Raw genomic sequence first — 17,020 nt, 5'->3', positions numbered from 1 at the left:
ATGTGGGAGATCCATGACGCTTCCAGTGTCTCGGACGACTACATCTGCAGGAAGTGCACCCAATTGTAGTTGCTTACAGACCGCATGGATAGGTTGGAATAGCAGTTGGATGCACTTAGGAGCATGAAGGTGGCAGAAAGCATCATAGATAGGAGCTTTAGAGACATGATCACACCCAAGGTGCAGGCGGATAGATGGATGACTGCTAGAAGGGGCAGACAGTCAGTGCAGGGATCCCGTCGTCATATCCTCTCTAACAAGTATACTGTTTTGCATACTGTTCGGGGGGATAACAGCAGCAGCCAGAGCAGTGGCACCATGATTGGCTCCGTTGTTAAGCAGGGAGGGACAAAGAGGACTAGAGCAATAGTTATAGGGGACTCTATAGTTAGGGGTGCAGATAGGCACTTCTGTGGACGTGAAAGAGACTCCAGGATAGTATGTTGTCTCCCTGGTGCCAGGGTCCAGGATGTCTCTGAACAGGCAGAAAGCATCTTGAAGGGAGAGGGTGAACAGCCAAAGTTCGTGGTCATATTGGTACTAATGACATAGGTAGGAAGAGTGATGTGGTCCTGCAGAAGCAGTTTAGGGGGTTAGTTAGAAAGTTAAAAAGCAGGACCTCGAGGATTGTAACCTCAGGATTGCTCCCTGTGCCACGTGCCAGTGAGGCTAGAAATAGGAAGATGGTACAGCTCAACATGTGGCTAAACAGCTGGTGTAGGAGGGAGGGTTTCAGATATCTGGGCCATTGGGATCTCTTCTGAGGCAGGTGGGACGGGCTGCATCTAAACTGGAAGGGCATAAATATTCCGCTGAGAGATTTGCTAGTGCCACACGGGAGGAGTTAAACTAGTTTGGCAGAGGGGTGGGAGCCAAAGCAAAGATGATTTAACTGAAGGGGAACCAGAGAGTAGAGCCAAAAGGACTCGGAGGAAGAGCAGGCAGGGTCTGGTTGCTAATCAAAGAGGGTCTGATGGACTGGAGTGCATTTGTTTCAATATGAGAAGTTAACAGGTAAGGCAGATGAACTTAGAGCTTGGATTAATACTTGGAACTATGACGTTGTTGCTATTACAGAGACTTGGTTAAGGGAAGGACAGGATTGGCAGCTTAACGTTCCAGAATACAGATGTTTCAGGTGGGATAGAGGGGGATGTAAAAGGGGTGGGGGAGTTGCACTACTGGTTAAGAAGAATATCACAGCTGCACTGCGGGAGAACACCTCGGAGGGCTCATACAGTGAGGCAAGATGCGTAGAATTCAGGAATACTCACAATGTTGGGGGTTTACTATAGGCTGCCCAACAGCCAGCAGGAGATAGAGGAACAAATGTAGGCAGATTTTGGCAAGGTGTAAAAGTAACAGGGTTGTTGTGGTGGGTGATTTTAACTTCCCCTATATTGACTGGGACTCACTTAATGCCCGGGGTGTGGATGGGGCAGAGTTTGTAGGGAGCATCCAGGAGGGCTGCTTGAAACAGTATGTAGATAGTCCAACTAAGGAAGGGGCCGTACTGGACCTGGCATTGGGGAATGAGACCGGCCAGGTGGTCAACATTTCAGTAGACGAGCAGTTTGGAGAGCAGTGACCATAATTTAGTAAGCTTTAAGGTACTGATGGATAAAGATAAGCGTAGTCCTCAAGTTAAGGTGCTAAATTGGAGGAAGGCTAATTACAACAATATTAGGCAGGAACTGAAGAATGTGGATTGGGGTAGATGTTTGCGAGCAAATCAACATCTGGCATGTGGGAGACTTTCAAGTACAAGTTGATAGGGATTCAGGACCGGCACATTCCTGTAAGGATGAAGGATAAGTATGGCAAGTTTTGGGAACCTTGGATAACGAGACATATTGTGAGTCTAGTGAGAGAAAAAGGAAGCATTTGTCAAGGCTAGGAGGCTGGGAACACACTAAGCAAGTGTGGGATACAAGGAAAGTAGAAAGAAACTTGAGGAAAGACTCAGAAGGGCTAAAAGAGGTCATGAAAAGCCATTGGCCAACAGAATTAAAGAAAATCCCAAGGCTTTTTATACATATATAAAGAGCAAGAAGGTAGCCAGGGAGAGGGTTGGCCCACTCAAGGACAGGGGAGGGAATCTATGCATGGAGCCAGAAGAAATGGGCAAGGTATTAAATGAGTACTTTGTGTCAGTATTCACCAAAGAGAAGGACTTGGTGGATGATGAGTCTGGGAAAGGTGTGTAGATGGTTTGGGTCATGCTCAGATCAAAAAGGTGGTGGTTTTGGGTTCTTGAGAAACATTAAGGTAGACAAGTCCCCAGGGCCTGATGGGATATACCTCAGAATACTGAGAGACGCAAGGGAGGAAATTGCTGGGGCCTTGAGAGAAATCTTTGTATCCTCACTGGCTACAGGGGAGGTCCCAGAGGATTGGAGAACAGCCAATGTTGTTCCTTTGTTTAAGAAGGTTAGCAAGAATAATCCAGGTAATTGCAGGCAGGTGAGCCTTACGCCAGTGGTAGGGAAATTATTGGAGAGGTTTCTTCGAGACAGGATTTATTCCCACTTGGAAATAAGTGAACATATTAGCGAGAGGCAGCATGGTTTTGTGAAGGGGAGGTCGTGTCTCACTAACTTGATCGAGTTTTTCGAGGAAGTGACGAAGATGATTGATGAGAGTAGGGCAGTAGATATTGTCTACATGGACTTCAGTAAGGCCTTGACAAGGTCCCTCATGGCAGACTGGTGCAGAAGGTGAAGTCGCATGGGATCAGAGATGAGCTGGCAAGGTGGATACAGAACTGGCTCAGTCATAGAAGAGAGGGTAGCAGTGGAAGGGTGTGTTACTGAATGGACGGCTGTGACAAGTGGCGTTCCTCGGGGGTCGGTGCTGGGACCTTGCTGTTTGTAATATATAAATGATTTGGAGGAAAATGTAACTGGTTTGATTAAGTTTGCGGACGATACAAAGATTGGTGGATTTGCGGATAGCGACGAGGACCATCAGTGGATACAGCAGGATATAGATCAGTTAGACACTTGGGTGGAGAGATGGCAGATGGAGTTTAATCCGGACAAATGTGAGGCAATGCATTTTGGAAGGTCTAATACAGATAGGAAATATACAGTAAATGGCAGAACCCTTAGGAGTATTGATAGGCAGAGGGATATGGGTGTACAGGTACACAGGTCATTGAAATTGGCCACGCAAGTGGAGAAGGTAGTCAAGAAGGCATAAGGCATACTTACCTTCATCGGCCGGGGCATTGAGTTTAAAAATTGGCAAGTCATGTTGTAGCTTTATAGAACTTTAGTTAGACCGCAACTTCCACTACAATGTGCCATTATGCCTTCTGTTTCATGAGGACATGGGCTTGGTCTGCTGTAATGGGGCCTTGTGGGTGCTGTAATGAACTTGGCCTGGTGAAAGAGCTGTGCTTCATTGTTTGTTCACTGCACTGGATGAAGGCAGGGTTTGTGTTACGGGCTCCAAACCCTGATGGTTTTGACTCCAGGGTATTGAAACAAAAGGGTAAGAAAGTTACAAATGTTGGTCATAAATTGTAGGAGGGAAGAACAGAACTATCAACTTTCAGACAAAGCTCGGCACAACAATGTGGGCCGAAGGGCCTGTTCTGTGCTGTACTGTTCTATGTTCTATGAATGTAAGATGTGGGGAAAGTGCTGATTGGAGAGAGTCATGTGGCTTTGATAAACCTGGTGTATTTTTGAAGTGGTCACTAATGTAATAAGACATTGTCTGATTTTTATCTATTCTGCGTGCCTCAGCTCATCTGCTAAAGAATCCCTCATAGCCTTTGCTACCGATAAGTTTTGGTTTAGTTTATGCATGCAATGTATCAATTAATTAACCTAATATTCTGTTTATGTTGTAACCACGAAAGACTTCAGTACTTTGTATTCAGTTCAGCTTTGGGCACGTGGCAATACTCAGTCTCTGGGCAGCACGGCAGCATAGTGGTTGGCACTGCTGCTTCACAGCTCCAGGAACCTGGGTTCGATTCCCGGCTTGGGTCACTGTGGAGTTTGCACATTCTCCTAGTGTCTGCGTGGGTTTCCTCCGGGTGCTCCGGTATCCTCCCACTGTCCAAAAATGTGCGGGTTAGGTTGATTGGCCATGCTAAAAATTGCCCTTAGTGTCCTGAGATGCGTAGGTTAGAGGGATTAGTGGGTAAATATGTAGGGATGTGGGGGTAGGGCCTGGGTGGGATTGTGGTCGGTGCAGACTCGATGGGCCGAATGGCCTCTTTCTGTACTGTAGGGTTTCTATGATTTCTATGGTCTCTCCCCATAACTTCTGTTGTCTTCTGCTTTCCTGTGGATAGCAGGCTCTGCAATCATCAGAGTTTTAAACTTGGTGCCACTCTTGAGTTGAACAAATTAAACTAAATTAAATAAACTGAGGGGCAAAGCAAGAAGGGCAGCCCCTTAAAGAGGGATCGTCTGAAACAAGAACAAAGCACAAGTGAAACTTAAAACATCAAACCAAAATGAGATTAAAGGGGGACACCTGGCCATGAATACAGCCGCGGTAGAGGGGCAGTCAGGTCAGACGACCCCCTCAGTCGCCAGCTGCCTGGACCTGTTGGAGAAGATTGCCTGCCTATATACCGATGGTGTACAGAGTGGGTGATGTCAGCAGCCTCTGCTGGCAGCAAAAGCCTACTGCACCTCGTATTCCCAGGCAGTCTCCCACCCAACTACTAACCAAGCTTGAGTCTGCTTAGCTTCTGAGATCAGGCATTTTCAGACTAGTATGGCCCTAGACTCAAACTTGGTGTCTTGGTCAGTGACCCATTCCAGTCTTTTGAGTTAAACTACTTAAATTAAACAAATTGAGGGACAAAATAAAAGGGGCAGCCCTTTAAAGGGGAAATGTCCAAAACAAATCACAAATGTGATCCCTTCCAAGCCAAAAGCCACAGTGTGATCAATGATATTGCATTCTGATTGGCCTAAACCAGGCTCTTTTCTAATTGGCTTGAGGGGTGCATGATCAATCAGTGATTGGCCCTCAAGGGTGATGGTCATTGACTGATGTCACCTCCTGCTAACCTGACCAGTTCCTCATAATGCCAATTACTTATAGGACCATCCTCCTCTATGTATTGTTTCTGTTACTTTAATGACTTAAGAGTCTGTTTTATGATATCCTCTTTACCCATTTGTTCAGGATAAAGTATGTTGTCATGCCCTTGTAAATGATACCTGAGCGGATCATCTCAGATTTTGCTTAATTGGTACAAGTTACTCATTAAATCAGACCTGTTTTTACAGGTCATTTGTGAGGTGATATTTTTCTTTGTGGTTACAAGTGCTTGGAATGAGTTACTTTGAAAATAAAGGATAGTGGCAAAGTTGCCTATAACCTTAAAACTATGTAAACCTAATGCCGAAGATTACAAAGTTGGTACCATTTAGCTATAGTGTCCAGAATATAAAGGCTTTAATGTGTGAGGATGTAAACTTCTGTTCAACCTCAAGGCTGCAAGTTCTCGCAATGTAGCTCGGTGAAATGGAAATGTGTACAACAGGAGTGTCTGCAGCAGTTTTGTAATGAACTGTGTCACCTTTAAACTGTCTGAAATCCCCAATTCTGTCAAATGAAGCTAAGCAATGTCATGATAAATACTGAAGTCCTCTATTGGTTACAGTTTGAACAGGATAGTATAATGGGCTAATCAATTGATGCACTGCATAAACAAGGTGTATGGTATGCTGGCCTTTATCAATCAAGGGATTGAGTTTAGGAGTCGGGAGATAATGCAGCTGTACAAGACCCTCGTCAGACCCCACTTGGAGTACTGTGCTCAGTTCTGGTTGCCTCATTACAGGAAGGATGTGGAAAAGATTGAAAGGGCGCAGAGGAGATTTACAAGGATGGTGCCTGGATTGAGTGGCATGCCTTATGAGGATAGGCTGAGGGAGCTCGGTCTTTTCTCCTTGGAGAGACGTAGGATGAGAGGAGACCTAATAGAGGTATATAAGATGTTGAGAGGCATAGATCGGGTGGACTCTGAGGCTTTTTCCCAGGGTGGAAATGTCTGCTACGAGAGGACACAGGTTTAAGGTGCTGGGGGGTAGGTACAGGGGAGATGTTAGGGGGAAGTTTTTCACACAGAAGGTGGTGGGCGAGTGGAATCGGCTGCCTTCAGTGGTGGTGGAGACAAACTCAATAGGGTCTTTTAAGAGACTCCTGGATGAGTACATGGGACTTAATAGGATGGAGGGTTATGTTCGGCACAACTTGTGGGGCAGAAGAGCCTGTTTTGTGCTGTAGTTTTTCTATGTTTCTAATGGTTAGATATTAATTTCCCTACACACCTTGGCTGATCTACCACATTCTACCTCTGCAAGCCTGAGGTCATCCAAAACTCTTGGGATTTTACCTTCAGTTCAGAGACCGAGAATTCTGATTGACACAAACTCACATTAAACCCAACACCTAAATTGAGAATTTTAAATAAAGCAGTTTTATCAAGTTATACAGTTACCCCTCAGGTCAATTTGACATGACTATAGGTCACTTAGAGTGATCTTTGACCGAGATTGTTCTGCTTTGTTCGCATCTTCTGAGTTCTTTTTGGAGTGCTCTTGTGTGAGATAGTTGCAGGACTTTACATTCAGAACACAGTTTTTGAAAGAGCTCTTCTGGATGCGAATTGGTTAGTTGGGTGCTTGATTGGCTGTTGGTTGATTAACATATTCCTAAATTGTCATCCAATCAATGGCTTTGATCAGTTTGCTCTCTTTTAATGTAAATTGTCCCATTCAGTTCTGTATCACTGCAATTCACAAGTATTGATGTAATGAGCGAGTTTCACATCCATCATTACACTGTTCTGAACTTGTAGCTAGTCTGGTAACCTGTTCCATAGGCTCTGCTGCCCATGTAGTAAGTCTCAGCAAGTCCTGATCTCCTATCACCCTGTGCTCATTGACCTACATTGCTCCTGGTAAGGCACGTCTTGATTTTTTTTTAAATTCCTATTTTTGTTCTCAAAAGAGGAAGAAGTTGGACAGTGGTGATAAAGATAACTTTTTCCTCAGTGCCAGAAAATGATTTTCACCAAGGAATTGTTCTGGGACCTGAACTTTTTAGCATTTTATTAATGATGTGGATCTAGGAATAGAAAGATGTATATCCAGTTTGCGAAATACATCAAGTTGGGGATGGTATATAGTACAGAGGGGAGAAGCACATTGCAAAGGGATGTAAACCAATTAATATGGCAAATGGAGTTCAACTGTGAGGTCATCAGTTTGATGTCAAAAGATAAATTGGAGTATTTCCAAGACACTGGGAGTTATGGAGGAATAGAGGTGCCCAGGACACGCCCTTAAAAATCAAAACCAGAAAGAAATCAAATAAGCTAATGGGATATTGGCCTTTATTCCAGCCCCCTTGAGATTAGAAGGAAGTGTCAGTAATAGCCTTGGTGAGGCTCCATCTGGAATACTGTTGTCAGTTCTGGACACTGAATCTTCCTAACAGCACTCTGGGTGTATCTACACATGTACTACAGCGGTTCAAGCTGGTAGCTAATCACTACCAGCTTCTGAAGGGCGATTCGGGATGGCCAAAAGATGCGGCCTAACCAGCAGCACCCACATCTACGAACAGGAAGGATATGTTGGTATTGGAGGAGGTGCAGATTCACCAGAATGATGCTGGCAGTTAAGAGGGTTAAATTAAGAACAAAGGATGCATAAATTAGGTTTGTATTCCTTTGAGTGCAGAAGGTGAGAAACTATTTCCTTTACTGAGGCAATTCAGAACAGTCTCCCCATAAACGGTAACTGTAACTGCAGTCACTTAACATAAACTTGCTACCAATTTAAAATACAGAGCGCTAAACTATGAGATATAAATAGCCTGGAACATGGGACAAAAGTCCCCAAGTAATTATATGCAAAGACATAACTCCATCATCTAAGACATCAGGCTGTGACTTACTCCAATCTCATTGTGTAGAGAATGGTGATGGGTGCACTGGCCGAACAGTGCCTGGTGGTGATGGGACTTATTTGTTTCAGCTGTTGGCAAACAAATTTGAATTGAACAGTGAATCCTTAAGTTTCTGTTTGATTGCTCCTTTGGGGTAGGTTAAACACACATTGCAGATAACAGTTCCATGAAAATATTGCCTCTCTTACACTTAATACTAGCTCCATCGCATACTTTCTATGAAGCTGCGAGAGACCCTCACATTATCCCACCTGCACATCAGGAAATTTAAGCTTGATTCTGAGCTGTTCAATGCAGATTGGGGCTGATGATATTGGAGGTCAGGATGATGACATTTTCTCTGGTACCTGACATTATGCCATGGGCTGTTGAGCAGGTATTGACCCTTATGATGGGATGTTCTTGGTTCTGCCTCTAATTGTTCGACAGGATTCCTCTGTATTCAGCGTCTAAGTTTTTATTATCTTAAGATCATAAATATACAATTAGGGTCCTCTCTCTCTCCATTCTAGAAAATGGGGTAGTAGGTCAAGATGTATGTCGAGTGATTCAGAAGCCACTGCATTAATTTCCTTACTAACTTTTTTGTTTCTCTTTGACCCACAGGTCTGGTCTCTCTTTGACCTAATCCGTTACTCGGTGGGTGTCTGTAATCAGATCGCCTCCCATCTTCACATTGACATCTTCAAAATCAGTCCCCCCTCCTCGCCAGTCAACTTCCAGGAGCAGAACCATCACAAGTGACTTAAACCATTGTGCTCAATGAGAGAGAACTCCAGCACACGACTGAGGGAATGTACATAGAAAAATATGGAATTGGGAGAAAAAGTGAACACGTTGTTAATTTATGGTTCAATCATTGTGTGCACTTTTTTGTTTTGTTCAAGCTTCAGTTTCTGAATGAAGCCTAACACTCCTAAACTAGCTGACTGATGGGAAGGACTGACTCACCCCTGCATGCGTGTCTCCCTGTAACACTGGCAGCTCTGGAACCAACAATGATGTGCGTCTACTCTATGGATTTGAACGAAAATATGGGTGCACTGTTGTGTTCAACCTTTTGTGGTCTGATGTAGCTGCTAACTGTCCACAGGCCTGGTACAGTGCTTAAGGTTTGGTAATGAGCTTAATGGAAGTTCCTGCAACTTAAATACCTTGGAAAAATCAGATGAGCCATATTGCAGGTGAGAACTGCAGAGGGAATGTTTTGTGCCAAGCTGGAACCTTTCAGGCAGCAACTATGAGCTGGGTGTGGGAATGGGAACTACAAAAACGTGGTTATTTTCGCCTTTAACAACCTAATGGGTTGTCCTAAAATTTATCGGGTGTAGGCGTGACACTGGCCCGTGTCCATGGATTATAAGTTTTTGCAATGCTCTTTGGACCATGCCCCGATTACACCAGTAAAGCTGTCTTTGAGATGCTGCTGTTAATGCTGAAACTGTACAGAGGTGGGTAATTGAGGGAAGGGCCTAATTTGGGCTGAACTGGCACTTTAAGGAGCAGAATCTGTCATGTTTCTAACTTTCTCTGTGCTTTATTTGCTATTCTTCCACAATCTTGTGTCCATTTTAACAAAGATAGTGCTTTCAGTTTCAAAAGTTGTCTGGAAGATCCAGTAATCTCATAACCCCTTCACCCCACCTCGTAGATTGTTGCTCCAAAGGTCAGCCCACACTTTCCTAGTGAACTGTCCACACTTGTGATCTGAACCCAAAGCACTTTGTTTCTAAACTACTGCTGCCATTAAAGGAATGAATTTGTAACATTCACTGAGGGACTTGCATCGAGCGGTCTTCACTTCTGGACAATTGTTCAAAAAAATCAGATTCTCCCCTCATTCCTTGAAGGTCAGAATGTGTGTATTCCCCCTCGAGCAACGCTGATTTTTAGGCTCAAATATCAAATGCAGTGACTAACTTTTTGCCTGTGGAATCTGAGCAGTCGCTGGGCCTAACCTGGCCCTGTACATCTGCCTATGATCCTACAGGACCAGTAATTCTTCACAACAGTGTGCTAGGTGTGTGGGTAATATACCAGTACTCCTGTATTTAAAAGTGATCCTCCATAGTGTTGAGGGTTGTGTTCACCTTTTGCGTTGCAGGAAATGCTTTATCCATCTGAATTTAAGCCTTTCAAGCCTTTACCTCACAGATGGAGATAATCAAACCCAAATGTATTCAAATGTCAAGTTGATGGCAGTTGTGCAGATTCCAATGCTGTGTTTCTGAGAGTTATGATGCTTTCTGACACATGCTGGTCTGGTATGAAGATGAGCGATGACAAGCTGACGCTAAAGCCTGCAGAGTGCGAATCCAGGTCAGCACAAGCTTTTCCATTCAGTAATAGAAGGAGATAGCTGCTGAAAAGGCTTTAAATATTGAAGTGATGAAAGCTTTAACATTGTTTCTCACCTTCAATAGATGGCCAACATTGTGCAACTCCCACTCCTGACATGGGTAACTTGGGGTTTAACTCCAGAGTACATCACACTTGTTTTGCTAATGACGTGTGATCAGTTCTTTGCCAGGTGTCTAGATGACTTTGTGATGTTGTACACCCACATTGCTGCCTATGGTTCTGAATCTTGGTGCGCAGCAAACATTTTGTTTTCAGTTGCATTTGTCAAGTTCTGATTTTTTTTTTGTTATGGTGCAGAAACTTACAGGTCTGTAATGCTGGCACTATGGGAAGAAGCCATGGGTTGGCGCCTGTAGATCTATTGCATAGAGGAAAGGTGCAATAAAGTTGACCTGTCTCTGTACATGCTGCCTATGTTCATTAGGAGCTTTGCCATAATACCTGCTCTTGTTCCCATATCAGGACAAGGAAAACTGGCAATAATTAGAATCGTAAGCATCTCTGGGTGAAACGTGTCACTTTGTTACTATATTTTGAAACCAGGGAGCCTTGCTTTAGCTAGAAAATGATGTAAATTCCTGTGACTATCATACAGTAACTGGAGAACACAAGCTTGTTCTTCCTGATTTCCCTGTGGACATTGATCCACAAGAGTTCCAACTTTTCCAGTAAATACCTTCTGAATTTGAGAGAGCTAATTTTTCTCATATGATTATTTTGATTGTGCATTTGCAAAGCATATACTTTGGCTTATTGAAGAGCTTTTTTCTGAGCAGGGTTGTACAGGGTTGTGGCTGATTAATAATACAGGGGTGGGGACAGCCATGCTGTGGTGATCCATCACTGCATTGGCCCTGAAGTGATCTTAAAAGAGATTAAATGTCTGAAGGTGTCTTTGGCCTCTTGAATAATTCTGAATCACAACATTTCTGTTGTAATGGGAATTGGCATCTTCATAGGATATCTTGCATTGTGGTAAAAGCTGCTGGGCATGCAACCAATTCACATCAGTGAAAATGCCCAAACTTTACAAGAATCTGACACCAGTAAACTGTCCATGGCACCATTTACAATGGATTGTTGCCTTGAAATAAAGTTGAACAGTTGCCACAAGTATTATGTCTGGATTCCTGACAGTATTTTGTAAACCGTGTGTGCAGGGCTGCTCTGTATTGTTTCCACATATGGATGGGATGGGAGATGAACATCGAGTGAAATAGTGAAATGTTCGTTTTGGTTAGTTTCGTGATGAGTTTGTACTCCTGACATCACAAACACGGCCACAGCCCTGTCTCTCACCACATTTAATGCCACATGATTTATAACACGAACCAAAGCATTTCTCTTACTCTTGTCCCTTTTCTTGGACTTAGCTGTTTCTGCACAAAGTATTGTAACTGGAAGAATTTAATGAGGTATTATGCAACAGGAATGATCCAATAGGATGATGTGTAACAGGTCCTCCAATGCACCAGCCCCATTTACTTGGAGCAACTGGATATAATGGAAAATTAATTTGTTTTTGCAGAAATCTTGTTTGTTTTGTGAACATACAGATGGTTCTCACCTAATTTTGCCTTTTAGTGTAATTGATGAGCCTCTTGATTTTACTCCATGCTTAATTGTAATTTTCTGTTCTTTCTAAATAAAAATAAATACCAAGTGCATGGTAAGTCTATGTTGTGGTCAAATTCTATACAGTAATATCTATCATCCAATCTAATTTTTTTTTTTGCTACTCCATCTTGCCCTCCTTGTCCGTAAACACTCAGCTTCTCTAATTCTGAGCTCAAGTCCATTTCTCTTTCCATGATTGTCAACAACTACGCACCCCACCTGCAAACCCCCCCCCCCCACCACCACCAGTCCAAAATTCACATCAAACTGTGAAGGATGAAACCCAACTGGAACCTGTCATCTTACCCTGACCTTGCGTCAAGGTGACTCCAGTCTCTCCCTACATAGTGAAAATCTTAATGCTGTCAGTGCAGCTTGCCAATAAAAGTGACTTTGCTAGCATTGCTGACATAACGAGGCATATATACACTTAATGTGGGTCGAATCAAACTGTCCAGCAACATCTGATTGGTGTAGTACTTTATGGAACGTCTCCCCAATATTCTCTCCGTGTCTGTGTGGGTTTCCTCTGGGTGCTCTGGTTTCCTCCCACAGTAAGAGTTTTAACAACACCAGGTTAAAGTCCAACAGGTTTATTTGGTAGCAAATGCCATCAGCTTTCGGAGCGCTGCTCCTTCATCAGATGGAGTGGATATCTGCTCTCGAACAGGGCATACAGAGACACAAAATCAAGTTTCAGAATACTGATTAGAATGCGAATCTCTACAGCCAACCAGGTCTTAAAGATACAGACAATGTGAGTGGTGGGAGCATTAAGCACAGGTTAAAGAAATGTGTATTGTCTCCAGACAGGACAGCCAGTGAGATTCTGCAAGTTCAGGAGGCAAACTGTGGGGGTTACTGATAGTGTGACATAAACCCAAGATCTCGGTTGAGGCCGTCCTCGTGTGTGGAACTTGGCTATCAGTTTCTGCTCGGCGACTGCACTGTCGTGTGTCGTGAAGGCCTTGGAGAACGCTTACCCGAAGATCAGAGGCTGAATGCCCGTGACTGCTGAAGTGTTCCCCCCCCACAGGAAGTGAACAGTCTTGCCTGGTGATTGTCGAGTGGTGTTCATTCATCCGTTGTCGTAACGTCTGCATGGTTTCCCCAATGTACCATGCCTCCGGACATCCTTTCCTGCAGCATATCAGGTAGACAGCGTTGGCCGTGTACCTGGTAGACGGTGTTCTCACGTGAGATTATGGCATCAGTGTCGATCCGGCACGTCTTGCAGAGGTTGCTGTGGCAGGGTTGTGTTGTGTGGTCTGATCTTCGGTTAAGCGTTCTCCAAGGCGGCCTTCACGACACACGACAGCGCAGAGTCGCTGAGCAGAAACTGATGGCCAAGTTCTGCACACATGAGGACGGCCTAAACCGGGATCTTGGGTTTATGTCACACTATCAGTAACCCCCACAGTTTGCCTCCTGAACTTGCAGAATCTCACTGGCTGTCCTGTCTGGAGACAATACACATTTCTTTAACCTGTGCTTAATGCTCCCACCACTCACATTGTCTGTATCTTTAAGACCTGGTTGGTTGTAGAGATTCGCATTCTAATCAGTATTCTGTAACTTGATTTTGTGTCTCTGTATGCCCTGTTGGAGTGGATATCCGACGAAGGAGCAGCGCTCCGAAAGCTAATGGCATTTGCTACCAAATAAACCTGTTGGACTTTAACCTGGTGTTGTTAAAACTCTTACTGTGTTTACCCCAGTCCAGTGCTGGCATCTCCACATCATTCCTCCCACAGTCCAAAGATGTGCAGGTTAGGTTGATTGGCCATGCTAAATTGCCCCTTCGTGTCAGGGGACTAGCTAGGGTAAATACATGGCGCTAAGGGGATCGGGCCTGGGTGAGATTGTGGTTGGTGCAGACCCGATGGGTCGAATGACCTCCATCTGCTCGCTAGGATTCTATTCGGATTCTAATGTCTAGAGTTGTGGCAGAAAACGAACACTGTTCAGACTACCAAGAGCGCTCAATGCTAAAATTACCAATTTCAGCAACTCTTCATCAGTCAGTGGGAAAAAACATATACCTATTATGTTGCATCAGCAACATGGATGAAGTGCCCATGAATTTCAATATGCTAGCTTGTGGAGTGGAAAGGTTCAGAAAGCTCCAGTGAAAACTCGAGGACGATGACAAAATGGCTGAGACAATGTAATTAAAGCTGATGCTGACCAAGTTCCCTACAGGAGTTTTTATGCATGTTGTGATGACAATCGGATGGGTGAAGATGGAGTCAAACATTTGTGAAATGTGCCTATGTAAAGGACAAAGTTGTTGGATCCCACATTTCAAAACGGCCATCTCAATTCTCACCAACTGTTCACACTTTATCCTCTGCTGACTACTGTTTCTGGAAGTGACCCATGTTAAATGTAAGATGTTGAACATAATAGAACTGTAATTATGCAGAGGGAGGATGAAGATAGAATTACCAGGTGGCAGAATTAAATTGAATGTTTTATTCTGGTTAACAATTTCACCAAAGCAATGGACAAGCACTGAAAAGCTAAATCTTTGATACAGTAACATGAAAGCAGCTTTAAAACTAACCAGTATTTTAAAATCGCAATTATAAACTCGGTTACTGCTGCAAAACACATTCGGTCTTATAGTCGAATCGGTTCCATGCAGTGTGGAAGGTTTGTGTCCACTGAATAATATCACATTAGCATGGACTGAAGAGACTTCCGCACTGAGGCCATCTCCTGCTGTTGCTGCATGGTGGAACAGAGAGCATTAACTAATCAACAGGAATACAAACTGCTTGTTTACTCTGAAGTATGTTTTAATTTGGCCACTGTGCATGTGACAGTCCTGGTGCTGTAACCCAGCTGAAAGGTCGCACCACAACACATGCACCATGTCCTAAATTCTCAATTCACTCAATTTTATTCAATCAGCTAGAAGAAAATTGTATTAAATCCAATAATTTGCCAAGGATTCTGATTTTTAAGTGTGACAAATGACTGGTACAACACAATAGGAAGTATGGGCTGGGCCAGGATATGGGACCTAAGGGTCGGTCATGTGTGCAGGAGTTAGACCCTTCACGGCACGGTAGCACAGTGGTTAGCACTGCTGCTTCACAGCTCCAGGGACCTGGGTTCGATTCCCGGCTTGAGTCACTGTCTGTGTGGAGTTTGCACAAGTCTCCTCGTGTCTACGTGGGTTTCCTTCGGGTGCTCTGGTTTCCTCCCACAGTCCAAAGATGTGCGGGTTAGGTTGATTGGCCAGGCTATAAATTGCCCCTTAGAGTCCTGAGATGCGTAGGTTAGAGGGATTAGCGGGTAAATATGTAGGGATATGGGGGTCGGGCCTGGGTGGGATTGTGGTCGGTGAGACTCGATGGGCCGAATGGCCTCCTTCAGCAGTAGGGTTTCTATGATTTCAGCCCCTTCAGCTGTTTCAACATTTAATCAGATCAAGGATATCTATCACAGCTACTTTACCTGCCCCACCCCTCCCCCCCGCCTTTCAGTAATGCTTAATAACTCACCAAAATCTATCAATCTCGACATTGATTTTCATTACTGTGTAAAGAAGTTTTAATATGCCTGACTTCTAATTTTAAGATTAAAATTAGGCAATCTCAAGCATGAGTCCCACTCCAGTCCAGTTCACCTCAAGCTCTCTTTGAGCTGCAGTACATTGACGACATCAGTGGGGATGTTGCATTTTTTTCAAGAAGGCATTGTGGCCATTCCTGAAACGTTTCCTCTGCCTCCTGGTAACTGCTCGGTCACAGCTCGGAGTAGAAAATTTGTTTTGGGAGTCGTATGTAAGGCATGCGGTTGATCAACCATAACCAGTTCCTCAACACTGGGCATGATGGCCTGAAGGAGGACACTGAGGAGTGCTTATCCAGCCATTGAATTTGCAGTATTTTGCAGAGGCATTGTTGGTGTCTCCTAGCAAGAGGCACAGAGGACATGGATCTTCAGAGCAAGACAAGTCCAAGGCAAATGCAGAGAGTAGCAGCAGCAACTTCTATCGTGGCTACCTTTGATCTCAAAGACCTTCAATTCCATCATCTCTGCAATGTGCAGCGTCGTCCTCAAATCTGGCTGGCTGCAGAAATTCATCACCATTCCTCCCTCCAACTGCTGCATGATGACATACAAACCACTAGATCTGCCACAGGCCCAATACGAGTACAAAGTGAGGTGAGGTCAGGTCAGCAAGGCTGTGCCATCACACCAACGCACTTTTCCATCTTCCTCACCACAACACTCCAGCCCATCTTCAGGAAGCTTCCCATCAGAGTTGAGCTATTTTACAGAACGAGCTGAAACTATTCAATCTATGCTGCCTCCGGTCTAGTTCACCTCAAGCTGTCCTTGAACTGCAGTATGCTGATGATATTTGCATATGCGCACAGTCAAAGGCTATGACATTAGGAGGATTGGTTGGTAAGTTTGCAGATGACAGTAAGATTGGCATAGTGCACAGTGAAGAAGGTTATCTAGGGTTGCAATGGGATCTTGATCAATTGGACTAGTGGACTGACGAATGACAGATGGAGTTTAATTTAGATAAATGTGAGGTGACGTATTTTGGTAGGTCAAACCAGGGCAGGACTTACTCAGTTAATGGCAAGGTGTTATAGAACAAAGAGATCTAGGTGTACAGGTTCATAGCTCCTTGAAAGTAGAGTCACAGGTGGGCAGAGTGGTGAAAAAAGCATTCGACATTCAAGGTTTCATTGGTCAGAGCATTGAATACAGAAGTTGGGACGTCTTGTTGAAGTCATACAAAACATTGGTAGGTAAGGCCATATTTGGAATACTGTGTACAGTTCTAGTCTATTCTATTATAAAAAGGATATTAAACAGGAAAGAGTGCAGAAGGGATTTACTAGGATGCTCCCGGGACTTGATGGTTTGAGTTATAAGGAGAGGCTGGATAGGCTGGGACTTTTTTGTCTGGAGCATAGGAGGCTTGGGGTGATCTTATCTAGGTCTATAAAATAATAAGGGTTATAGATCAGCTAGATGGTCAATATCTTTTCCCAAAGGTAGGGAAGTCAAAAACTAGAGGGCATAGGTTTAAGGTGAGAGGGGAGAGATACAAAAG

General features: G+C 44.0%; 2 protein-coding genes across 3 annotated transcripts in view; one reads left to right on the top strand and one right to left on the bottom strand.

Moving 5' to 3' along the window:
- LOC144511909 (choline/ethanolaminephosphotransferase 1-like) overlaps positions 1–11,987 on the top strand; it is a 39,903-nt gene extending 27,916 nt beyond the window's left edge. For both annotated transcript variants that reach the window (XM_078242365.1, XM_078242363.1), the window contains exon 8: positions 8,560–11,987. In XM_078242365.1, coding sequence (XP_078098491.1) covers positions 8,560–8,697 — 138 coding nt within the window. In that variant the 3' untranslated portion in view covers positions 8,698–11,987. The remainder of the gene's footprint in view (positions 1–8,559) is intronic.
- Positions 11,988–14,387: 2,400 nt separating this feature from the next.
- The window catches only part of sycp3 (synaptonemal complex protein 3), a 90,319-nt gene continuing 87,686 nt past the window's right edge, over positions 14,388–17,020 (bottom strand). The window contains exon 9 of the mRNA XM_078242366.1: positions 14,388–14,661. Within this exon, the coding sequence (XP_078098492.1) occupies positions 14,608–14,661 (54 nt within the window). The 3' untranslated portion in view covers positions 14,388–14,607. The remainder of the gene's footprint in view (positions 14,662–17,020) is intronic.

This window comes from Mustelus asterias, chromosome 25, assembly GCF_964213995.1.
Source record: "Mustelus asterias chromosome 25, sMusAst1.hap1.1, whole genome shotgun sequence".
Classification (NCBI taxonomy): domain Eukaryota; kingdom Metazoa; phylum Chordata; class Chondrichthyes; order Carcharhiniformes; family Triakidae; genus Mustelus; species Mustelus asterias.
This window is presented reverse-complemented; position numbering and strand designations above follow the sequence as displayed.